Genomic DNA, 26,304 nt, shown 5'->3' with positions numbered 1-26,304 from the left:
AATTTACATTCTTTAAGATGATCGACTTCAATATCAAAATATAAAATAATATAAATATTGTATTGAAATATTAATTTATACATGAATAAAAATAAATTTATAATATATTTATTTAGAAATTAAGAAAAGAAAATGTATTGATCAGTATTTTTTTTTTTCTGTTTCTCAAACAGGCGTAAAACGTAACATAAACAAGACCTTCGCTCCTTTTTATGTAGTAGGCCCTATGTATTACAATGCACACTCCGGATCCACTGCACTTCTGAATGCTGACCTTTGTGTACTGCTGCATTTCCTACCGATGATGACAAGCAAGGAAGACGGGAAAAAAATGTAAACAACAACTGAAAGTGACGCTGGAAAGTTGGCCCAAAGGCACAGTCAAACTGTCTGTCTGTTTTTTGAGGAAACACTTAATTATGATTGTCACGTAGAAGTTAGGCCGAATAAGAGTTGGGGGCCTACGTTTACGTCGTTTTGTTGTCGCGAATTGAGGTGAAACGGAATGCGAGATCACAAGCAAGACAAGAGGAGATCGTGACTGTGGCTATGCACTGTGTGGTATATGCAGCAGCGGTTTAACAACAATAGAGAGCTACAACTGTGCAAACTGTAACGTTAGAGGAAGAGCTAGAGCCAGTAGAGGTGAGTAATATATATGCTGCACGTACGTAGGCGGCAGGAGACTGTTGTGTGACTGTCGTGACTGTGAAGAAGATCATCTAAAGATTATATTCTAAAATTAATTTACATTCTACACATACCTATCCCACAGTAAACTAGACCGCTAACGTTAGGCCAGCTTGTAAATAACGTAGTTGGTCACTCTCTTTACTCTTGTCTTGTTTCACTTTTCGGGGAAGAATTCAATATGTGTCTTTTATTTATTAGTATGGTAGGGGTCCAACCCACCGGCCGGGTCCATAACGACCGACCGCGCATTATAATGGCATTGCGCGTACCGAAAGAAAATGTACGCATGGGACTACGCGCAACGGTGTTCGATTCTTCACTGGGCTACGCTACCGAGTAAAATGTGGGGAAAACAACTAAGTATTCCCTCTAAATTACCGAAATTTAGCAAAATCGAATAAGGTTTATCGTGTAACTACATATAACTAGGCCTACCTTTGCTGACTCGTTGTTAGATGTAGAGTATCCTTCCGTAATAAATTTGACGATTTTGACCGCAAAATTGTCACCGCCGCTTGTACGATCGTGCACACACGTTACACATACACATGACATAAACATTTTGTCGCCCGCTGCGCTAGGCTACGACCGTACGAGTTGATGCAGCAGAAACGAGAAATGAATGTGAAAAAACAAACCGACTCATCTAATTTATTTCAATTACGATGAAAAGTTTCCTAATGAAAATCAAGTCAAATTCATCAAACAGTCCTTCAAAAGTAATATCGAAGGATTCAAAATATATTCAAATATTATTGGGGAAAAAAATTACGACTAGAAAAAAACAGCTGCAGCTTGTCGAAAAAACGCGTTTAAGTACGCTTTATACGTATTGTCAATAGAGGGCGGGGTGGTCGGTCGATATGAGCCCGGCAACTGAGTGCAGAAAAAATGACACCCCACGCGTTCGAAGCCGCCATCTATAGCGTGTACCTCAGATCGCATTTTCAGTGCGCGCTTGTGAATCCGGAGTATTTTCTCCACACGTGAGTAAAATTTCAGGCAAATTGTGAGATTTTTCACGTTTCTATTGATAGAAAAACGTTAGGTGTCCGATATTATGAACACCCAACCATACTGAATTTTATATTTAAATGTATTTAGTTTGTCAAACCCATGAAATGTAGACCTACATAGTATAGAGCTCTAATTGCCTGTTGGGGGTTTGGCCAATTAACAGATGTTGTCAGTTTGCTCATTTGTTTTGTTTTTTAATGTTCCAGGATATTTCATTACGTTCCATCTCTGGACAGATACAGCAGAAGGCCGACAGTCTTCAAATACTACCAGATTATATTGGCATGGTCTATGATATATTGAACATGCAACATGACCCCCTAACCTAAACAATAGCCTTCATCAAGTTTCAACCTGCTAAAGCAAGAGATTGTTCAGTATAGTATCAACTTATTGGTTATTTTAACAGTATTTTCGATCAGTAAAACATCCCAGAGGGTCAACCAGACGGGAGAGATCTGCTAAGTGAATGAGGCGACGATGGCTCGCCTAGAGACGGAGTATCGGAGGTTGGAAACAGTGGATGATGACCCAGTAGAGGAAAGAGATGTGATGCTGCATGTCGTCCATGAATCTGGAAGAGGTACAAATGTATGTGTTACCCCTAGAAATATAACCCCTTATCCTCAAACATGGCTTTACCTGTATATGAAACTTAGTACATGTCTCAATTATTTCTTTCACTGAGACATAATGTAAGATCATGTAATGATGTAAAGATGTTAGTTTTCTGATGGTTCACATTGCTCATGAATGTGTACTCGAGTTTGAATGTTTGTGGATTGAGTACTATCGAGATATTGTTGCACTTTCCTTTCTAGGCATTGCTTGGCCGTAACATCGAAGATATCATACTTGTAACTCCCTGCTCTTGCTATTATCAAATGAATAAAACAAGCTCTTTGAACAGTTCTATTGATTAGTACATGCAGCCATTTATCTTTGGACAGGATAGTATGCAAGGAGGTACAACTGTACATGGAATGTGCTTTTTCATGTAAAAGTGAACACATAAACCTTTTCACCTTATGTTTAACATACATACAAAATGTATATTCCTTACAAGTGAAATGTATCCCTAATAATTGATTTCTTCACACTGCTTTTCATCTTTCTTTTTTTTTTCCTCTCACATAATCATAGCTTTTATCATGTTGATTTATGAGCAGTTGTTATACAATGATTTTTTTTTAAGTTTTCAAAATGTTAGAACTGTCCATTGTGATGATGTGTAAACATCATATATAGTCAAAGATGAATCCACCATTTACTAACTCTATCTTCAACATCATCCCAAAGTATAGCATTAACTTTCAGTCACAAAATGTGAGAATCTACTTATTTCCAGATAGTATCTGTATTGGTATGTATCAAATTTAATGTGCTTACATCTTTAGAGTGAAATGTTCTTTCCCAGCAATTTTTACTTTATAATTGGTAACATTATGTTATTATTGCATTTTCTTTTCAGCTCGCTGGAATCATATAGAAAATCTGGATGAATTCTTCACAAGAGTATCCTTTTCATCTGTGTAATTTAGGCTGTATTCACATTTCTGACAATCCACATTTTGTGGAATTCTCACTGAGTCCATAAAATGATTGGCAATGCTTTTAAACACAAAGATTCATTGCTTTGCATTTAAGAGCTTTGGCTTGCTCGTCATGACGATTTTTGTTTTGGAGGAGTGGAAATTGTTAAACATGGTATTCTGCCTAGTGTCCAAAGTGATTAGACTGTAAGCTTTGTGACAGACATTGTGGGGATACAATGGCTGATGTACACTTGTACAGTGTACTTCAAGAGGAAGCTAAGAACATGGCTGCTGTTCAAGCCCTGACTTTCAGTGGAAGTTTTAACTAGAGTTTGAGAGGGAACATGCCAAGAGCAGGTTTAACTCTTTTAATGATAAACATTTAGTAGGGTATAGAATGTACGGCAATTCTTGTACATGCTATTGTGTTCTCCAACATTTTACTGGTGTTTTATTTCAATGCAAAAGGCATGACGTGACCATCCAAAGTTATCTTTGTTTTTTTGTTTTTTTCATACAAAGGTTCTGTGTTGTTTTTATTTTTTTTAATCTATTTTCATATGTATGGAGTTCTTTGGATTTCTTGTCTGTGTTTTTATGATGACTCTCTTCAGAATTATCTATTATATAAACACGTGGGGTATTTTCTGTGGGAAAAAAAAAAGAAGTGAATTTCTAGACATTCACACATACAAATTGTATAAATGAATTTGTGACATGCTCTCACTCAAAGACAGTGTCTTCTCTGAATAATGGCATGCATCAGGCAATTGTGTCCAAGAGATACCATATTACCATGTAAACTTTGCAGTGCTTGTCCTTAACAGTGATCCAGGTGTATCATTATCATCAAAAACATGGCTACTTGTGCATGATGTTAGCACAAGTCCTGGAACTAGTGTAAGTGTCATGTATTTCTAAAATCTCTTTTGAAATACAGCATATACATGTATTTGACATGCATTAGTCATGCATACATTTATTAATGAAAGACATTTGTTTATGCTTCTTGTCTTGAAACCTATTAGTTGCAGCTGCTTTGAAAACAGTGCAACCAATTTTTATATCATCTTCTAAAGATTTGTCTGTACGTATAAACTTGTGCACAAAAGTAATATGGGCTTTGTTAATAGTTGCCTTTTTTTTTGGGGGGGGTCTTCCAAATTCCACCAGATTTCATCTGAACTTGCCTTTTCAAGTATCACATGGTTATCATCAGTAGTATCAACTTAAAAGTCAATCCACAGGCGATTTTTGGAATGTGTTTGTGTTTCTATTTGTGTGTGTGTGTGTGTGTGTTTGTGTTTGTGTTAACACAAAGCCATTTCTACCACTCTACTTGAAGTTGTTTTGATGCCTGCCTTTGCATAGAAGATACCTCGGTATTAATACGTTAGTTTCCTGTGCATAGGAAGTTTATCATCTCCACCATGTACAATTGTACCATCTTTTGTTTTCTCTTTTCAACAGGCAATTTCTCTTCATCATCTTCTTCTCCCTGTTCCTCGTGAGATGCGTGAACTACAAGGTGCTCTTCCAAGATGGCGACGTAGGAGACAAAAAGGTCACCATTCCTCAGGTCATCAGGAGCTCTGAGTGTCTTTCTGAGTAAGTGTTCATGGAAATCACTTCTTTCTTCTTTTTTTTTTTGGGGGGGGGGAGATTATACAAGGTGACCTCCCTCAGGAGGGATCAAATCGTGATTTTGCAATATTCTCTTTCTTTCATGCTGCTAACCTGTCTTCTGTGTAACAAAAGCAAAAACAAAAACAAAAACAAAAAGAAACAGAGACAAAATGCCCGGTCAAAGGGAACATAGATTATAGAATTAAAATGATTCTATTCAACATTGTTGTTCATGTCGGATAGTTAGCTTTGATTGTACTCTCAAAGGAAGATGTGGTCCTTGACAAAAGAATTAAATGATGTGTTGACAGTTCTACCCTGATCATTAGGTACAGACAAGTGTGCTGATTCTTGGAATAGACTAACAATTTGTCTCTTTTTTTAATATACAATATTGAAGACGTCCATGAAAATAAAACTAAATTTTAATCCATTTAGGTCCATTTACACTGTTCCAGTAATTCAGTGTGTCTTTATGTAATATTCACACCAACTCAGCATACCTGTAAACTTCAGTTCTAAGTTTTTTCTCTATCATTGTGCTATGTACTTTTTGTAACATGAGTTGGTTACTTGTGATAATCTCAGTCATCACACATGACATTATTTCCCCCCCCCCCCCACAAAAAAAAAAAAAAAAATGTTTGGTGTTTTAAAAAAGAACAATTATACAAAGAATCATGCTAACAGTAAACTGCATTTTTGTGTGTATTTTTTTTTTCATTTGAAGCAAGCTTCCCCAACCCACTGTGAACTGAGGGATTATTCTGAAGTTGAAATGATTTGATAACTGTGTACGCCATATATCTAGTGAATCTCATTTTTCGTGAATCAGGACTTTTCGATGATTTCGGGAGTGGTTAAATTCACAGTTATGAAGCACAACACTGAACAGAGAAATGTATGCGTGCATGTCACGTTGATGTTGGGATCAGAGTTGATATTTTTGTGTGCTTTTAAATTTGTGAATAGCACGCGACTTGCGAAATTCTCGAAAATAACAACTTGCTAAATATTTGACGTATACATTCCTATTATCATTTTTGTTGTGTCTGTTTGACGACCACCCCACACAGTCCACATGGTGCTGGTGTCATCGTGATCTGTCTGATCATTGCCGGTTTGTTCTGGTGTCATCGTCTCCTGAGGGTGCTCTACAACGCATTCCACTTCTGGGAGATCCGTGCATTCTACACCAAGGCTCTCAAGATCTCATCAGTAAGGCCACTTTTCTTCTTCTTTTTTGTCAACATTTTTCCCCCCATGAGATGATGGCATTGCCATAATTGTTCCTTCCATGTATCGTGAAACCTCTTATTACCACCAATTTCAAATGCTATTGACATTGTATGTGACCATGTTGTTGATGGGATTCAAAGATTTTAACGGAAATGCTGTCCTAATATTATGTTGCTATGTATGAAAACAGGAAAATTAGATGAGTAGGTCAATGACAATTTTGGGGAAAAGCCAAACATAAGGTTAGTGTGATGTACAAGGTGTAGGTGTTAAGCAGCTCTCCACTTGTTATGTACACAAAATTTCACTGATTGAAACATTTATGAAGAACCTACTACATTTATAATTCTTGTGCTGGTAGATTTGATGTTACGTAAGAATTTGTTTATATCAGATCCAATATGATGAATACTATATTTAATCGGTTACTGTATTCAGGCCAAGCAGTATACCCTCTCTTTAAAAAAAAAAAATCGGAAAAAAATCGAAATAACAATACCTGTTAATGATTGCCTTGTTTTTATTAACCCTTGTTCCGCTGCAGAAAGAGCTGGTGAATCTAACATGGCATGATGTTCTCAAGAGAGTCCAGCAGGTGCAGAGAGAGCAGAGAATGTGCATACACAAAGCTGAACTTACAGAACTAGGTGGGTTCACCTTTATGGTTGACCACACCCTCATTTTCATCCCCTCTCTAAGGTTCTTCTGATCTCTCTGAATGTATGTCTTGTCCTTGTTCTATTTGTCTCTCCATGTGTGAGTTTTTCGTTTCTTGAATTTCCATTCTTTACCATTCTGTGTGAGAAAGGGGACAAATTTACATGTTTGATTTCATTTTTCTGGTGTCAAGGAAAATGATGAGTGATACAACACTGCGGACACTATTATTATGTTTTGCAAGTGATTTTTGATTGTGGGACTTCTGAGGCAAATTCGGCAAAGGCTTGATTATCAATGGAGTACCACAATGACAGATTGAGGAAGAAGTATTATCGCTCTTCATGAAAAAAAAAAAAAAAAAATGCTAGTGATTTACCGCCCTGGAGACGATATGTGAAGCATTTATGTCACAGGAGGCAATATTTTCACAAACCGTTAACTTCACAAAAGTCTGTTGACTTGTGAAATTTGTCTTTAAAAAATCACAATGACTGCAGTATTTCATGGTGTGTTTGCTCATGGACACTCGGGAATCGCATGTTTTTTTTCTCATTCATTCTTTAATACCTATGTGATGCAATGTGTACGAATGTTGTTAAAGTTCTTTAATACTGCATCACTATTTGAGAGCAGGGTCCAAAGTTAAAGGCTTGCTTTTATTTGCGATGTTTTGGAGAATGCTGTAAACTTCTGCAACCTATCAGTCTAATGCAAGCAAATACTTTGATTCACTTCATGTGTGTCTATTGTAATAGCTTCATTTAAAGGACAAGTTCACCTTCATAAACATAAGGATTGAGAGAATGCAACAATATTAGTAGAACACATCAGTGAAAGTTTGAGGAAAATTGGACAATCGAGGCAAAAGTTATGAATTTTTAAAATTTTTGTGTTGGAACCGCTGGATGAGGAGACTACTACAGCTTGTGAGTCATATGCGTACAACAGTATAAAGAAAATGTAAAGAAAATTCAACATATTTTCACTTTTTTCGCATAATAAAAGAGCACTTGACTTGCCTCTTTCTTAAGGCAGGGGGAATAATATTACCCATAACATTTGTCGGTGACGAGTCGTGGGAATGTGTACTTTTTTCAAAAGATGAAATTTTGTGAAATTCTCTTTATATTTTCCTTATATTGTTGTACGCATGTGACATCTAAGTTATTCACACACTGCAGTAGTCTTCTCATCCAGCGGTTACTGCACAAAAACTTCAAAAATTCATAACTTTTGAACGGATTGTCCGATTTTCCTCAAACTTTCACTGATGTGTTCTACTAATATTGCTACATTCTCTCAATCCTTATGTTTATGAAGGTGAACTTGTCCTTTAATGTCATCAGAATTTAAAGTGAATTGTATCACAGTAATGCTGTATAAAATGTGTTCATTTAATAGTAATGTGTTACATTTTCTCTCCCAGATATCTATCATAGGATACTTAGATTCAAGAATTACATGGTTGCCATGGTAAATAAGTCTCTGCTGCCATTACATCATCAGCTACCATTTTATGGTGACATGTGAGTAGATAACTTTTATTTTTATAATCATATCATACTTTAATACTGGAAAAGCACAAGAGTGCAAATTTTGCATGGAGATATCTACTGTAAACACTAACTCATCACTTTATAGATCAGACTTTAATGTGTTGACAGGCCAGGAGAGAGCATTGGGTGAAACCAAGGAAAGGTTTGCCATAAAGGAAAACCTTCAGCAAGGCTGATTTTGTACATGGATATAATTTTTTCTAAAGTGAGTTGTTGTTGCAGTAATTCTTGTATACAATGCAGAAGGCTTCCGATCCGAGCCAAAACAGGATGGATGTGGGATGTGGTTCTGGATTTATTTAATCCATTTAGTCAGGCTCATTGTTGCCAGAACATTTTACACTGTACATCCAAATGTTTATGGTAGAGTGAATTTGTTTGTTGTGATGGTTATGTGTGTTATTATGATATGCACATGTAGGTATTGTATGTGACCATTGAATAAATGCATTGCTTCATATGAAATATTTATGTTTATGTTAGAGCATTATACATCAAAATGTTTGTGATTTAGCGAATCGATTCTTTGCGACGATTATGTGTGTGATGTTATGAAGGTATGTGATGAAATCATGAAATGCATTGCCTAATATGAAATACACCAGTATTCATTGTATGTACAATGTATATCAAATTTCAAACAAACGTTTTTCTGTATGCAGTGTATTCCTGACCAATGGCTTGAAATACAACCTGGAGATGATTCTTTTCTGTGAGTACATACTTAACGCATTAAGTAATTGTAGTAGTGCTGTCATCATCAAACACATCACAATACAACTGTATATCATCATAATGTGATCATCATACAAAACAGCCCCTGCAGTGGAGCGAAGATCATGAACAGGTGTATATGTCATTGATATGGAGTAGTTGAGTTTTTATGTGATACATTTTTTGTAAGTTTGTAAAAAAAAATACTCATACTTTTTTTTTATATGGCAAGTGCATACAGTAATATGTGTACTAATTTGATATAATTATTTAGTCCCATTGTTCAGTCTCAATAAATATTCAGTCTCAATAAATATTCAGTATTTTACTTCGTCTTCTAGTTACCACTAGATCTTTGGATTTAGGATCGGAGTGAGCATCAACGATTCATAGGTCATTCCTTATTAGGCTTGCAGAGTAAGATTTGGGGTTATGCCAAGTCGGGAATGCAGGAAATGATACATAGATGTTGCAGACATGACGTGTGAGAAGAAAGAGGAAGTAGCCAAAATGATGTTAAATGGAATATTGATGTTGTGGTGGTTGAATTTCCGACATTGCAAAACTTTTCTGTCTGAGCTGTATGATTGTGTTCAAATGCAAGAGAAAGAAACAACAACCACTCCAGAATACAAAAGATTTTATGTTGTGACTTTCAAGAAATCTATGAACAAATATCACTGGGCGCATAAACCGTTTCACCAATAATTTATTCTAAGACTACTGCTTGTGGGAAATATAGAGTAGGGAAAATCTAGTGTCCTATAGATTTCTTTTTTTTTTTTTTAAGAATTTAGCATGTGTTTTTGACCCTCGATCTTTATATTGCTCGATATTTACACAAAAGCAAGCAGTGTTGGAATGTGCATAGCTCCGTTCAACACAGACTTACCTAATGGGAAACATCATCAAACGCTGCTACTAAACTGAATACAAACTTGAATTGCATTTCCAGGGGGTCCGTGGGCACCCTTTCGAAACTACTGGCACCTCAAGGAGGAGTACAAGCGATCCTCCAAGCGAGAGGAACTCGCCCGACAGTGAGTTCAGAGTTTGCGTGTATTCTTTAACCCGTTGAGGACGAGTCTTGAGTATACTCGGGCAGGTGTCTATAGAAAATGCGTGTTGTAGCAAAATCAGTCCGTCCTCAACGGGTTAATTGTTGTTGTATAGTACCATGCACGTCTCCAGTGGAATTTGCCTTGTCCTATCAGTAAAATCATGGCAATTCTCAAGATGTTGATATTGAAAATTTTCAGTCCAGTCAGCAGGCTCTGTGATTTAAAAAAACAGCAAACAGCAAACAGATGCATTGTCAAATGGATGTGCTCCAAGTATTATAAAACTACATTCTGAATATGTATGTTGATTTATCTTCAAGAGCAAGAGCAAACCTTCAGACAACACATAAGAGGAAAAGAGAGGACTGCCATACTTTAAAACATGTGGTAACCAACTGATAGTAGATGGATATGGGTTCCAAGAGGAAGAATCAAATTTAACGCTTGAGCAACTCTCATGTTCTTCGATTGATGTTACACCATAGTTTGATTGTACATCATTCATTGTGAAATTTTTTTTTTGGACTACCTCATAATTTAGATTTGGCAATTACTGGCAGTTACAATTCATTTTAATTTCATGGACCAGTACTCTCTCTCACTCTCTCTCTTCCTCTCTGCCTATCACTCTATCTCTCTCCCTCTCTCTCATTCTCTTTCTCTCTCTTCACTCAATCACTGCTGTTTCCAAGTTCATAAAATGCTTACGGTAACCATGTGATAATTCATGTATCTGTATGACAAGGTCCGACGCCATTTTTTTTTTCTCTGGTGTCCCATTTGGGCCACTGAAGTGTTTAAATCTTTGGTGGCCCGAAAAGAAATGCAGCTGTCCAAAATGAGAGGAAACATAACAATCCATTCTGAATCTTAGCTGCCCAATTGTACCACCTTAAAATAATTATAGCCTTTTTAAAATGTTTGAATCTGAAATTTTGGTGGCCCGAAAAGAAATGTAGTTGCCCAAAATTAGAGGAAACATAGCAATCCATTTTGAATCTTAGTTGCCCAATTGTACCACCTAAAGATTATTATAGCCTTTTTCAAGTTTGGTAGCCCAACATGTGGCCCTGGGCCACGAGCTCACAGCTAATGTCATGCCCTTTGCATGAGTAACTTGTGTATGCTTTTTTTTACAGCTCCTAGTCATCAATTTTTATCTCTCATCAGACTCTCGAAACACATCCTGTGGATTGGCTTCGCTAACTTCATCCTGAGTCCCTTCATCTTCCTCTGGCAAATCCTCTACTCCTTCTTTAGCTACGCCGAGCTCATCAAGCGAGACCCGTCCACCCTCGGTGCACGCAAATGGTACGCCCAGGAGAGACTGGAATACTCTCTTAACCGAACCCCTCACCCTCATCTCCCCTCTCCACCCACCCCCACGCTCCTTTTTTTCATTACATGCTTTAATACCCAAGCAACTGATACATAAATTGATATTTTGGAGATGGATTTTTCTTCCCCCCGAGTATCATATTCAGTAAACCTGTTCATATTGAGCAAAGTTCAGTTTTTGAGATCTAGATAGAGCATTTTAAACAAGAATATTCCTGTTGTTTGCAGGTGGTGGTGATTTTATTACTAAACAAACAACCAAACAACCAAACAACCTCTGTTATTACAGTTTGCACAAACTTTGACAATGCTAGTAACCCACCATATCAGTCTATTGGTCTGACATTCAAACTGTAAAGTGAAATAACAGCGAAAGTTTACATTCCTCAATATCCATGACCTTTCTGATATATTTGCTTGCACATTTCGATATGATGAATTGATTTTGCAATAATGACTGAGAAGTTTGACAAAGATTAAGCTGGTATGCATGCATAGGAGAAGTGTCTTTCCATTGTGTCTTATGTTTAATTCTATTCCACACTAAATGGTCATTTTATCCTTATAATGTTTGAAATTTTGTCTTTACAAAATCCATGTGCTCCATTAGGTCTCAGTATGGAAGGCTCTATCTCAGACACTTCAATGAACTAGACCATGAGTTTCAAGCAAGGTGAGATGTCTTGAACGGGTGGTTATCTTGGCAGCAATTCATGATACGTGTCCAATCATGATTGGATATCAATATTGTGTGTGGACTTTCCCTCTGTGTATTTGTTGCTAATGTGTAAATGTACATTTGAATGTATACATGTTTGAGTGTAATATTGATTTATATTGATTTACACATGTGCATAATTAGTATCAGTCTTGTTCACATAAATTTTGGAAGTTTGTATTATCATTGATGAATCACTCTTTTCCATCACACTTAGCCAAGATTCACAAATGCAACATGCATGCAAAAGTGTTTGTCTACACAATACATTAAATGCAAGTGCCAATTCACAAAAGTTTCGTGCCAAGAAAAAGGCTGGCAACTCCCAAGAAAAAGGCCGGCAACTCCCATGTGCAAAAGTTACATGGTGCAAATGTTCCTGGTTTTACAGTATTGTCAAAATGAGATTCTGTGTGCACTGATGATATGAGTTGTTTCCCTGTATGGTTAGGCATGTATTTCCAGATCAACCACCTATGAAAATGTGACTAATTAAGACTTTTCCTCATTTCAGGTTAAATCGTGGCTACAAGCCAGCCAAGAAGTACCTGGATGCATTCACCTCCAATGTTCTTGCCATCTTCTGCCAGTGAGTACCATGTTTACTTTCATCTTGCTTTTTTTTTTCTTACATTTAAAAGATGATAATGCTGAAATAGAAAACATCTTTAAAACTGAAATTTAGTGAAGACAAAGGATTATGTGCTTTGCGTCATGGCAAAAATTTTATTGTTATTGCTAAATGTCACAAAATTCTTTAACAATACCTGAGCAACACAAATGTGACAAAACAAATCACATATATTATACAGGGATAGATATGTGCACGTCATGTTGCAAATACTGACGTTATTAACTGATCCTAAGTCCAAAGCTGAATACAAGTTGTCTTCTGGTGAAACATGCCCACAGTTGTCTCTACACTGTACATTTTCTTCTCCAATGTTTTCCATTTGGTTTCATTTACAAGTCACTGACCTGAATATGAATGTGCATTACTGTCAAAGTGTGAGATGTGACTTTGTTTAGTACCTGCACATGTGTTTATATATTAAGGTCCATGAAATTTGGTGAGAATACCTTCCGGTCGGCTGCTGCAGTGGCCTTGATGGTATCGATGGTGAATTTTCCAGTGGTGTGTGCATGTTATGAAAGCTGCCATAACCAGTGCCATATGTGGCCATATAGTCCTTGATGGATAGACGGCATTAGATACTGGCACGTGTCTGAATGAGACAGTTGAGGTTGCAGCTTCCTGTCAGTATTATCAAACATCAGGATCACTTCCTGTCGCAAACCTGCCATTGAATCTCTGTTTTGTCAGAGCACAAGGGCGGGGAAGATGGGGGCAGCATTGTTTTAAACTTTGGATTGTTTTGAGTGGCAATGTCGTGGAGTCTTTCCATTCTCCCATACCAATGAGCATGGGTGTTATGGTATAAGGTGTGGATAGTTTGTGGAAGACGTGCATGTGTACGCAGCATTTGTGGTTCATAAAATTGCATGACCATGACGGACAGGAAATTTGAACTGTTTCCAAAGTTCAGGTAGAATAATGAAACCATTAAGCCATTGTTTGTATGAGCAAATTAAACAAATTGCACAGTTAAAAAAAAAAAAAGTGGGAAAGAATGATTATACAACTGGACAGATAGACACACAGTACCATCTAACTCATACAAGCCTGTACATAAATATATGCTCTCCAAATTTTATAGGGAAGAAAGAAAAAGTTTACATTGATATGTGAAATACTTTGAATATTCATGATAAGCACCATATGGTTCCCAAGTGTTAATGCATGGACATTAAACATTGTTCTCATAGAGTGAATCGTGTACCCAAATACCAAGTTTAAAGGACAAGTTCACCTTCATAGACATGTGGATTGAGTGAATGCAGCAATATTAGTAGAACACATCAGTGAGAGTTTGAGGAAAATCGGACAATCCATTGAGAAGTAATGAATTTTTGAAGTTTCTGCTCAGTCACTGCTGGATGAGAAGACTACTACAGCTGATGATGTCACATGAGTTCAACGATATACAGAAAATATAAAGAAAATTCAACATATTTTCACTTTTCTTGCATAATAAGAGAATGCTTGACTTCCCTCTTTCAGAAGGCAGGGGGAATGCTATTACCCTTAACATACGTCAGTGACAAGTCGAGGAAATGTGCACTTTTTTCATAAAGTAACATTTTGTGGAATTCTCTTTATATTTTCCTTATACTGTTGTAAGCATGTGACATCGTCAGCTGTAGTAGTCTTCTCATCCAGCAGTGACTGAGCAGAAACTTCAAAAATTCATAACTTTTGAACGGATTGTCCAATTTTCCTCAAACTCTCACTGATGTCTTCCAACAATATTGCTGCATCAATCCACATGTCTATGAAGGTGGACTTGTCCTTTAAACATTCTCCTCATAGAGTGAATTGTGAACCCAATTACCAAGTTTAATTTGCGTTGTCCTCCTCCTCACCTTCTCCTCCTTGTTTTCTTCTTCCGCCTCCTCCTCTTCCAATCCAGGAATATCGCCTTCTTTGCGGGGTCCATTCTGGCCGTCCTCATCATCCTGACTGTCTACGATGAAGACGTTCTCACCGTGGAACACGTACTCACCACCATGACACTGTTAGGTATGGTAACCCTGGTCACTAGTATGCAGCAATGTCCAGCACATGTGACTCTGATGTTTCCTGATCTTATTCCGTCGTCTTCTTCTTTTGTGCTCCTTCATAATGTCCTTCATCTCCTTTTTTTTTTTTTCGTTCTCACCTGTTACCCTCTTTCCATCTTCATTTTCTTCCACTTTTCAACTTGTCATTGTAAAGGCCTAACAATCCCCAACATAGACGGTTATATTGTTGTTGTTAATGCTATTGTTGTCATTGTTGTTGTGGAGTTCACTTTTTATCTGGACAAATCTGCAATACATGCTCCCTTCCAGGGTTGTGTTGGCTGCAGACACATGTTCTATGATATCTCATCGCTGAGAATCTGACCAGCATCCCACTTTCCTGTGTATTTTTCATTCTTTAGGTGTTGCTGTCACCATTTGCAGGACCTTCATACCTGATGAGGTATGTTTTTTTGTTTTTGTTTTTTTGCATATTTATGCCTCCGCCACGAAGTGGTGCCGGAGGCATTAATGTTTTCGGGTTGTCCGTCCGTCCGTACGTACGTCCGTCCGCTTTCGTTTACGCGATAACTTGGATAATATTGACTGGAATTCTACCAAACTTGGTCCAAGTATTAAGTATGATGGGGCAATTACTTGATTAGATTTTGGGTGAAATCGGCCAAAGGTCAAAGGTCAAGGTCAAATCATGAAATTGTATCCGTTTACGCGATAACTCAAGACTGGATCAAGCAAATTTCACCAAACTTTGTTGGAGGATAATGTATGATGGGACATTTACTTGATTAGTTTTTTAGTGAAATCGGACAGAGGTCAAAGGTCAAAGATCCAGGTCAAATCCTAAAATTTATCTTTTTACGTGATAACTCAAAACTGGATGAAGCAGCTTTCACCAAACTTGGTCCAAGGATGATGTATGATGGGGCAATTAGTTGAGTAGATTTTAGTGACATTGGCAAGAGGTCAAAGGTCAAAAGGTCATGGTCAAATGCTAAAAATGTTGCTATTTCCCCCATATCTATGCAATGCCCAAAGGTATTTTCTTGAAACTTAGTGTAGACATGTACTACTGCGTAAAGATTCTCCAGAGAGAGTTTCATGTCATAAGGTCAAAGGTCAAAAGGTCAAAGGTTAGGTGAAAATGTTGCAATATCACTTTTCTCACAAATGGTTCAATGTATCTTCATGGAACTTGGTACATACGCATGTAGTGACTGGCAGGGATTATCTAGGGAATTTAGGGGTTATGGGTCAATAGTCAGGGGGTCAGAGGTCAACGTCAACTACTCAGAATTTTACTATTTCCCTCATATACTAGTATATGCAATGCTTGCATTATTAGTTTTAAAACTTGATATATACATATGCATTACCTAATGGAGATTCTCTGGGAAATTTCCAGCCAGAAGGTCAAAGGTCAGAGGTTAAGGGTCAAAGGCCAGGTTTCAATGCCCCCCCCCCCCCCAAATCTATTTTGTACTGTAATTGAATACTATTCATACTTGGAAATTACTCAATGCATACACTCATAAAAGGGTCAGTCAGAAGTCAAGTAAAAATTCTCAAGTCTCAAAATATGTGTACCTGCACTCTTAGACAATTATAGCAAACCCAGTTCAAGGAAAGTGAACATTCAAGATATTTCTGACAAACCTGTCATTTCAATATTTTGCCAGTTATGTGAAACTGTCATCACACATTGTGAAGACATTGTACTATACACCTATTGGGAGAATCATGCATTATGGCGGAGGAATCAGTCGCCATAGCGACATTTCTAGTTTTATTTTGTTTTTGTTTTTTGATGGGGGGTGACATTACTTTTATCTGTAACTGTTCAATCTGATACTAGTACTCTACATGATATCTAATGAATGGTGTACATAGAACAAGGGAACAAAACATGTTCAAGACATTGTTTTTTTTTTCTCTCTCTCTCTCCAAGTGTATCACTGAGAAAGCAAAGGATCTTAATGAAACTGACAGATAATAGAGCCAATATTTCAAAGCATCAGATGATGATTGTATCAATATTATGGGAGTGCCTTGATAAGGATCATAGAGTATGTCTTTAGAATCCCCATTTAACAATACTGTAAAACTGGAAATTTTTTTGTGCATGAAACTTTCAAGAAATTTGCAAGGAGACAATATTCCAGAAAGTAGTATACATGCCAAAGTTTTTGTCCGCGCACAATGCATTCGATGCCAGGTGCCAATACGAGAAAGTTGTTCATTTTACAGTATCATGTATCTTACAGACACTGTTGGCTTGGGACAAAGCTTGAAAGTTGTAAATCAAGTTTTCACGGATTTGCGTAACATCATGAGTAACAACCACGGCATTTCGTTTGTCGCCCTCTAGAATTTGATCTGGTGTCCGGAGACTCTGATGCAGAGCATCCTGGCACAGATCCACTACATCCCGGACTCGTGGAAGGGGGAGGCACACACCTACCGGGTCAGGGACGAGTTCTCACAACTCTTCCAGTACAAGGCTGTGAGTCTTTCCAGCAGACTAACCTTTTCTTCACTGGACACTACTCTGTACTTTGCTCATGCCATGAAATTCCATTGACTAATGAAATTTGAGCATCATATCAAAATGTTGTTCAACCATAGCTTTTACAGAAAACTGTAACATTCATAGAGGCTCTTGAGTTATCCTTTTGGAGAAATCAAAGTATTATACAACAATGAAAAATGTTTGTTTCTTTGTTAGCAGGGATAAGATTTTAGCATCACGATAGTGATATACAGCATCATGAATGAATATTTCAAGCTTGAAATTATTGTTGCATTTGCAAATGGAGAATATGTAGGACTTTCAATATTTGATGTCTCATTGGGTATAGCTTGAGTCACATACTCAAAGAACTTGGTACCAGTGCTCATTGGTACCATGCATAATGTCTCGGCGGTTGATGTACAATGACTTGCCTGCCACTGTTAGTATATATGATAACACTCAGTAAACTGTGATAAGCAGGGATAGCTGTTAATCGTGTTTAGGGTCACATCAGTAGACATTAACTTTTCCTCAGGAATAACATTTCCTGCCATCAGCTGCCGTCCTTTCTCTGTCTCAGTTTCACTATTTCCCTCTCGCTTCCGGTATAAACCTTTCTTTTCCTGTCTTTCACTTCACCATCCTCCCTATCTCTCCTTAAAATCTGTCAAGTCTCAAAAACCACATTTCTGTGGTATGAGCTTGTATCAGTTTCTCATCATTTTTAATGCTCATTTGTAGTTCTTCATAGGGTAGAATAAACACTTCTCTTTTACATGAACTTTTCTGTGGTCATATACCATTATTTAATTTGGTTGTACAATTTCCAAAAGCATCTAAATTGCTTAAATTATAACTGATCCTAACATTAGCAACATATTTAAAAAGATTAAAGGGATGGTATAGTTTCAGTTGAGGTGGTGTTTCAGATTTCAGATTTTTGCAAGATTATTAGAAATCACCTATGAAATATAAAAGAACATACAATTCCAAGATGATTTTTAAGTTTATTTGATGAAAGTTGATTTTGAAATGACTGAGGTATCCAAAAGTAAAGTAAAACAAAGTGATGCAATTAAGGTGGGTCCCACCTTTTATGAGGATTTCTTTGTTTTTGGATATCTCGGTCATTTCAAAACCGATTTTCATCACATAAGCTTTGAATTCCTCGAGAATTGTATGCTCTTTCATATTTCGTAAGAGGTTTCTCATTATATCAAAAAAAAAGTTGGAAACCTGAAGCCCTATCTCAACCAAAACTATACCATCCCATTAAGGAATTTAACCAGTTACAACTGAAATTTCTCCAATATAAATCATACAAATAATTGTCAAATTTGGCAAATAATAATTCTGCAGCTAAATTTGCTCAGGATTTGATGGTTTTAAGACAACCTGCTGTTGTTGCTGCCCCCTGACAGGTGTATTTCTTGGAGGAGCTCCTGAGTCCCCTCCTGACCCCCTTTGTCCTCATTTTCAAGCTGAGGCCCCGAGCCTTGGACATCGTCGACTTCTACCACAACTTCACCGTGGACGTCATCGGGGTCGGAGACGTGTGCTCCTTTGCCCAGATGGACATTCGCACTCATGGCAACCCCAAGGTGAGCTTGTTCTGCGCCTTACTCCACATAATGAAAGATTTTTTTAGACTTATGTCATTCATCAACTTCGGGGTCTGCCGCCTTTTTCTGGGTGTGCACGACTAGAAAATGTCCAGCAGGACTGTTCAAAGGATGAAGAGAACTTATTACCATTTACCATCCATCACTCAATTTGCTTTCTTTTTACCACAAAGGAGCTACTAATCCTTTACAATTAAACCATTTTTGTAACTCCCAATTTCTTATGAATAAATTGTGAAGTCCTTGAACTCGCTGTAACTCCAAGCAACTGGTAGAGTGCAGATTCAAGTACAAGAGCAATAGTTTTCTTGTCAGAATGCTGTAACTGTTTCATTTATTCATATTCTACTATGTGCATGGAGAATGACTATTAAAAGCAATAGTGAATGAGATACTGACAAAACAAGATGACATGGAGATGTATGAATTTTAATGATTGGCATTGCTTTGAATATTCATGATATTCATGCACATGTGGATGAGAGGAACCGTGAAAATGGTGATACTATTGAAAATTCCAGATATCACTCTATCAGTCTTAGTAGCCACTTCGGTAGGTCCTTCACCACTTCATGGTTCCTATTGTATTTGCGGTGGACAGAGGTGGTAAGATGTTGGCAGAGGTTGTTTGTATTCCCTTCTGCCACAAAAGTGTCATACGTGTATGGCAACAGTCACCTCAGAACACCCTCTACTTATCACCTTTTGCTTCTTACTCTTTGTCCTTGTCACAGTGGATGACAGGAGGGAACAGTGAGGCCAACCAGTACAACCAGGCTGAGGACGGCAAGACAGAACTCTCCCTCATGCACTTCACAGTGAGTATCACAAACCCTGGTGATGTAGGATTACTCTCAAAGTGGAAATGAAATCAGTGGAAAATAAATGTAGGTGAATTTTTTGCTTCTTTTGTGTAATACTAGTATGTGTAATACATGGGCCTGACTTTTTTTGCAATGTACACAATGATTTTGAACAAATAGATTCATCCATCAGTAAATTTACATCCATCTGACCACTAAATTAACAATACTTTTGTGTAATTGTATATTTCATCTTTTACACATTTACTTCAGGTAAATAAAGAAAAAGAATCAGATTTTTGTCTTTGTTATTTTACATATTTTTTCACATGATTAAAAAAAAAAACAAACCCAACTTAATAATTTGTTCGTTTTGTCTCAACGGTGAGAACGTCAGTAAATGTGCCATATTTCTTGATCTAAAGGATCAAAAGAGGACACGCACAGTCACATTTCTTCTCAAACGCATGCTTTTTACTAATTTTAGGAAGTATGGAGGGAAACACAAACGAAGTCACATGTAACATGAATATTTGTCGGAAGAAATGTGTCATGTTGGAATTGATACACAGAGTACAGAAAAACACTGAAAATGGCAGCTTCTATGTCAATGATTGTGATGGGGTGTGTTTGAATATCAAGTTAGATCCAAACCACCTATGAAGGATACACTGTGTATTATGTAATGTGTAAATAAGGTCATTCACCATAGCACTCTCAAGTAGTATTGACAAATACCAGTTTTGAAATGACCTGTACCTTTGCCTGTATCATCAGTTAGTCATTCTGTTTATTGTTGTGGTTTTGGGGGAAATTTAATTGCTTGTTGATTGTTGTTTTTCTTTTTCTTTTTAAGGTGACAAATCCCAAGTGGACCCCACCTCAAAGCAGCAAACTATTCATCAGCGCCCTAAAAACACAGGGTAAGTTGGTAGTTGATACGGAATCCTGTTCTTGATTATTTGTGTATCTTGTGACCCCATAGTTTTAGAAAGCTCTTGGTTCAAATGATAGACAGGAGCCTCCCACTATGATGAGAAATCGTCACCTGGAGATGTTCTTTCTTAAAACTCATGTCCCTGTTCACAAGAGCTCAGGAGTCTTATGTTTCATCTTTTTCTGTTTATTAGTGGAAAAAATGTGCAAAGAAAATGGGATTTCATTGGGATTCAAACCCGAGGCCTCCAGATGCTAGCCCGTTGCTCTACCGACTGAGCTATAGAAAGCCCTAATACAGTGTTTTGCTCAAATGGTCAAAAGCAATAGAGCAGTGTATATGTGTGTGACACACATGCACACACTTAAACCTGACATAAACCCGAAGGATGATTCAACTTGGGGATAAATGTGAGGGATCACCGAAGTGATGTAGCTTTTTTTATGTAACAAATGCAAAAAGAAAAAAAAAAACTGACCAGAAATGAATATAATTCATTAGTGGAAAATGAGCAAAGAAAATGGGATTCCATCAGGATTCTGTTGTCATCTCTATCTCCCCTTGTTGTCCAGACTTTGATAAACAGGTCCGGAGAGTTACAGCATAGAATTTGTACTTAGTTTCTTTCACATGGAAAGATATCTGTTTGCTGTCATTTTGTGTATTGTTAACATCAGAAAACATGTGTTGCCACTAAACTTGACTTCCTGTTGTTTTCCAAGTGTAGAATGACAAACAAGCAATAAAATGTTACATTTTCCAAAATCTTAAGGACATGCATTGGCTGGAACTCTGCACAATTCAAATATACATATTTATTTTTGTTGTATCTGAGATAAATCCAAAGGTTTTCAAAATTTTGGCACTTGATTCTTTCACTGTAGTAATCATAGGTTATCAACTTGAAATTACATTCCCTGCATTTGAGCACTTCTTTTTGGAATCAGTCAAGCAGTCAATCAATCGATCAATTTTCATTAGAATCAATAGATTTTTAAGAAGCTATTTGTCGCCATTGCATCAATGATTGCTTTACATCTTTTGCCTTATCTATTGCCATGGTAGCACAAAGGGACATTAAAACATGCACTCGTCTGGAGGCAGAGAACAACGCGTTGATGACTTCTCTCAGATCCATCACTTCAATAGAAGGGGTGAGTTATCGAGTCACACTCAGTGAATTATGCTTACACGAAATGCCACAGGTGGGGGCTGAGGTTCCACACCGGTGTCAAAGATGATATTTCTGTGCTTTGCAGTTTGTTTAATTTTTAGCAACACTGTGTACCCCTTCTCAAGTGACATTTTTCTTGTAGACTTACACTATATTCCAGCAGTCAAATATTTGTATTTCAGTTAAAGTATTAGTTGTTACACTCTATGAAAATTTACCTCAGTGGCCCGAGATCACAAAGGTAGTGTAAATCAAACCCATGGTTTAAATTTAGTCCATGGAACAGCACAGGAATGAGGTGCTTTAGACATGCAAGTTTTTCGTTATTGTATATCTGGTCACTTCTGTGATATATCACGCCCATTTACACAGTCATAATTTTGCATAATGCATGGACTGAATTTATAAACTACCTCTATGAATTCCAGCCCCAGTATTTAAAACACAGATACAGCATGTTAATTCATGCACACAAAATGATACTGTTAGTAACTGCTGTGGACCCATACTCAGTTCCATTGCCTGCAAATGGATGCTGGTATTTTCATATGGTTGTCATTTACTTAATTACATAAATAGTTTTTATGCGCTGTCACATGTCACATGTACCACAATTATTTCAAGCATCATGACAAGAATGTATACCTTCTGTTGTTTCTCAAAACAGCAAAACAGTATTCTAGGCAGTATAGCCGTGCAGCACAGCAACCCGCCCTCCCTGGACCCCATGCCCACGCCAAGCTTCCAGCCCCCCGCCCCCCTGACGTCCCCCATTGTCGAGGGCGCCACAAGCCCCAGGAGCAGCCAGCAGGTGGTGGGTGGGATCACCAGCTCGGAGGGTCCACTCTCCCCTGAAGGGTCGGGTCTCCTCACCAGGTAAGAACGACTTCTCATCAGCAGCAAAATCTCAGTCAATACCACATTTAGAGTATTATGTTTTGCCGTCATATTACTTTTTTCTTCATCCAAAATAGACAAATATGGTTTTGAAGTGAAACTTTTCATTTTCTGGCTGTAATTTGCTGTAGCATGCTTAGTGTATGCAATTTTTCATATGCAAAGCAAGATATGTTTTTGTCTGCAGAATGTAGCCTGGTGCAATTGCCCTCAGTTAGAAGAGTTTTGTGGTCCTATTTACACCAGCTCCAGCCCACCAGGTGAAATGGGCAAAAGGAGACAGAAAGTTGTGTTTCAGTGGATGAAACTGTATTTCATCTCTTCAGCCAGCATAATCTCTCCCTCTCCCTCTCTCTGTCTCTTTCTCTCCCCTTTCTTTCTCTCCATCTCTTTCTGCCTACCTGCCTCTCTATCTGTCAATCAATCCATTTATCTACTTTTCTATCAATCTTTTGCTCTATATATATCTCTATCTATCTCTCTATCTATGTATCTATCTCTTTCTCTGTTTATCGTTCTCTACCTACCTATCTATTTATCTATCATTTGCTCGATATACTTGTATCACTTTATCTATATGTCTGTCTGTCTATCTATCTATCTATCTATCTATCCATCTATTTATCTATCATTTGCTCTCTATATCCATCTATTTATCTATTTGTCTATCTCTCTCTGCTGATCTCTTGCTCCTTCTGTTGCATGCTTTCTCTATCTATCTATCTATCTATCTATCTATCTATCTGTCTATCTATCTGTCTATCTATCTATCTATCTATCTGTCTATCTATCTGTCTATCTATCTATCTATCTGTCTATCTATCTATCTGTCTGTCTATCTATCTGTCTATCTGTCTATCTACCTATCTATTTATCTGTCTATCTATCTATCTATCTATCTGTCTATCTTTTTTTCACCTCATTACCTCCTCCCAGTCTCCACAGTCCAGATGCCTTCCTAAGCAGCATGCAGGGACCAGGGGTCATGCAGCAGTCTATTCTACCCCCTACCAACCCCATCGTCACCGGGGGCACCGCTGCCAACGTCACCACCGCAGACATGAACTTCAGTGCCCTCTACATGCACCAGGTAAGCCAACTGCAAGCATGATATCTTGCCACATTTTGGGGAAAAGTTTTAAAAAGTTGTTCATCTTGTCTTTTTTTTCCCACATTTCAACTTTTCATACAGAGCTGATTTCATCATATATCATAATCTTTTTTGGGTACAGTGGACTCCCGTTATGATGAAGTCCTCGGGACCGGCAGTTTTCTTTCGTTATATTGACATTTTGCTATAACCGAACACATAAACAATGAAAAACATAGAGCCGATAATTTTGCGATCTGGATTTTTATTCATGAGCAGATCAACAAAATCACTGATAGGTCACCAAGCACCCATTCAGAGATAATAAATCAGTTTGTTTGGGGGTTTTTTCAGATTTTTCCCTCCTTCTGCTTATAGAGGAATTTATCTCAATGGCATGATCCTGAAGAAATCACTAAATGATGTCAGAAATGGCGTTGCTGCCAATTCTCCCACATTCTTTCATTTCCTTTCTCTCTTTTTGCATCCAGCTTCATGATCGGAGTGTGACCCTGCCCAACACATCCGTGGAAATGCAGTCCCCTCAGATGAGTCAGTCTACCCAGTGGCAAATGGAACCGCCCGCTCCCGGCTCAGACTCAGATGAGGACGAGCACCCGCCCCAGAACATTCCACTCGTGCCGGTGGGGCCGCTCGTCAACACAGACCTGCCCAATGTCTGAGGGACAGACAATCTTTAGTATGGAGAGACATAAAGGGAGCAATGACAGAATATTCCTGGACATCGTAGTTGATGAGAGTATGACTTGCAAGAGTGACGGATATGTAACACTTTTGATGAGGAGGATTGCATGCATGCTAGGTGTAAAATAGATGGGTAAATACTAATTTCCGATTGGTGTATGATCAGTGTAGTAATGTGTTATGCTGTAATTTGTGCACTTGTGTATAGCAGTGACTGTCCAGCTTATATTACATGACTCGATAGAAGAAAAAAACGCATATCAAAATTCAATTGTATTACAGTTATCTGACAAAATGAAGTTTTACACAAACTGTTATATTTTTTAAGCCATTTACAGCCATATTCTTCTGTATCTACAAACCTATGTAATACCCACTCCTAGTCAACCAAACAGCATAAAGCCGAAGCTTGCGTCTTATTCTCTCCGTAATTTTGCTCATGGCTTGTGTACATATTAAGGTTTGCGAACTGATTTTCTGGATGTGTTTGTTTTTGCCAATAAAATCCAGATTTGCTGTCTGTATATTTAATGTGGGTGAAGCCATGCCCAAGAGTCGGATGTATTTGTACATATTCTATGCACAAGTAACAAAAGTGTTTATGCAATATTATCTGTCACTATGGAGGTCATCTAAAAGTGGTTGTGTGTGTTTGAATTTAACTCATATCTGGCTGCATGCCGAAGCAATGAGTGCAGTATTTCTGATAAGAAAATCGGGAGTCACTTACGTAGAAATCTTTTAGTTTGATATGTTAGGCATTCGATTCTTACTTACTGCCCTGATCATTGCACATTTTTGTACACAAACCCTGTTGCTCGTTGCAATGTTCCAAATCCGCATTCTTGCAAGCAAGTGTGGTAATGAAGAAAAAAAAAAAACAGTCTGTCACCATTTCTACTGCCATTCAATGTCGTTGAGCTCTAGCTTTTGTTGACACTCTTACAAGAGACTGTTAGGTCAGCCTTCAACCTTTTATACTTTGACCTTTACCAAATTTCCGCCAAGGAGGACCAGGCAATTGTGGTTACAAGGAGGCAAGACAAAATCTGATAAAAAGCCCCTAACGTTCCAATGTTTGAGGCTTTTATGTGGCGGGCTATTGACATGAAAACATAATGTTTTCCCTTCAAGGAAACTTGTGTGACATAGGTAAAGTCATGTTTGGCTTTGAACGAGCATTTAATCAGTGTTTGAACAGTGAAAAACAGCTGTATTGTGAATCTATGTGAGATTTTCACATGCCTTTTCTAGCATTCGAGAAAACAATTGTGATTATTCACTCTTTGTGAGAGGCTAGTTGAGTAGGCCTGCTGTAACATGGCAGATGGATGGTTCATTTTGAAAAAATTAATTTGTAGTCCATTGTTGATACAGAGATGAAAATGAATCACAGATAGAGAGTTGCTTAGCTGATAGGAATGTCAATCTTGATCATGTGTATATTAATTAGCAAAATATACATCTTTTATTTTTATTACGTAATTAACTAAAATCATGTAAAGGCAAAATCGTGTTAAAGGGCTATGAGACACAGCATGGCCATTGTGAGACCTATGTGTCTACTACGCTCCATTTTTTACTTGTTTTGATATTATTTTAATCTCTTAATATGTTACTTATTTGATTTATTTTTTTTTTTATTCTCTTTTTGGGGTGTCTTTGTGTGCAGGCATAGTAACGATATCAACATTTTATAGAGTGTTTTCATTTTTATGAGACTACTGAAAAGTTAATTCAAAGCAATTGTTATTGAAGTTCTATGTA

General features: G+C 37.5%; 1 protein-coding gene across 1 annotated transcript; it reads left to right on the top strand.

Moving 5' to 3' along the window:
- Positions 1-610: 610 nt before the first annotated feature.
- On the top strand, positions 611-25,063 carry LOC140243928 (autophagy-related protein 9A-like). Its single transcript, XM_072323599.1, has 23 exons — positions 611-645; positions 2,120-2,293; positions 3,182-3,225; positions 4,081-4,145; positions 4,716-4,853; positions 5,948-6,089; positions 6,655-6,757; positions 8,197-8,296; positions 8,989-9,038; positions 9,996-10,080; positions 11,272-11,412; positions 12,050-12,112; positions 12,672-12,746; positions 14,689-14,798; positions 15,202-15,242; positions 17,166-17,300; positions 18,731-18,910; positions 19,666-19,749; positions 20,591-20,657; positions 21,737-21,825; positions 22,513-22,721; positions 23,679-23,832; positions 24,324-25,063. The coding sequence occupies exons 2-23, from the start codon at positions 2,191-2,193 to the stop codon at positions 24,513-24,515; spliced, it is 2,370 nt and encodes a 789-aa protein (XP_072179700.1). The 5' UTR covers positions 611-645; positions 2,120-2,190; the 3' UTR covers positions 24,516-25,063.
- The last annotated feature ends 1,241 nt before the right edge of the window (positions 25,064-26,304 follow it).

This window comes from Diadema setosum, chromosome 20 (assembly GCF_964275005.1).
Source record: "Diadema setosum chromosome 20, eeDiaSeto1, whole genome shotgun sequence".
In the NCBI taxonomy this organism is placed as follows: Eukaryota; Metazoa; Echinodermata; class Echinoidea; order Diadematoida; family Diadematidae; genus Diadema; species Diadema setosum.
The sequence above is the reverse complement of the archived record's forward strand: the minus strand, read 5'-3'. Positions and strand labels throughout refer to the sequence as shown.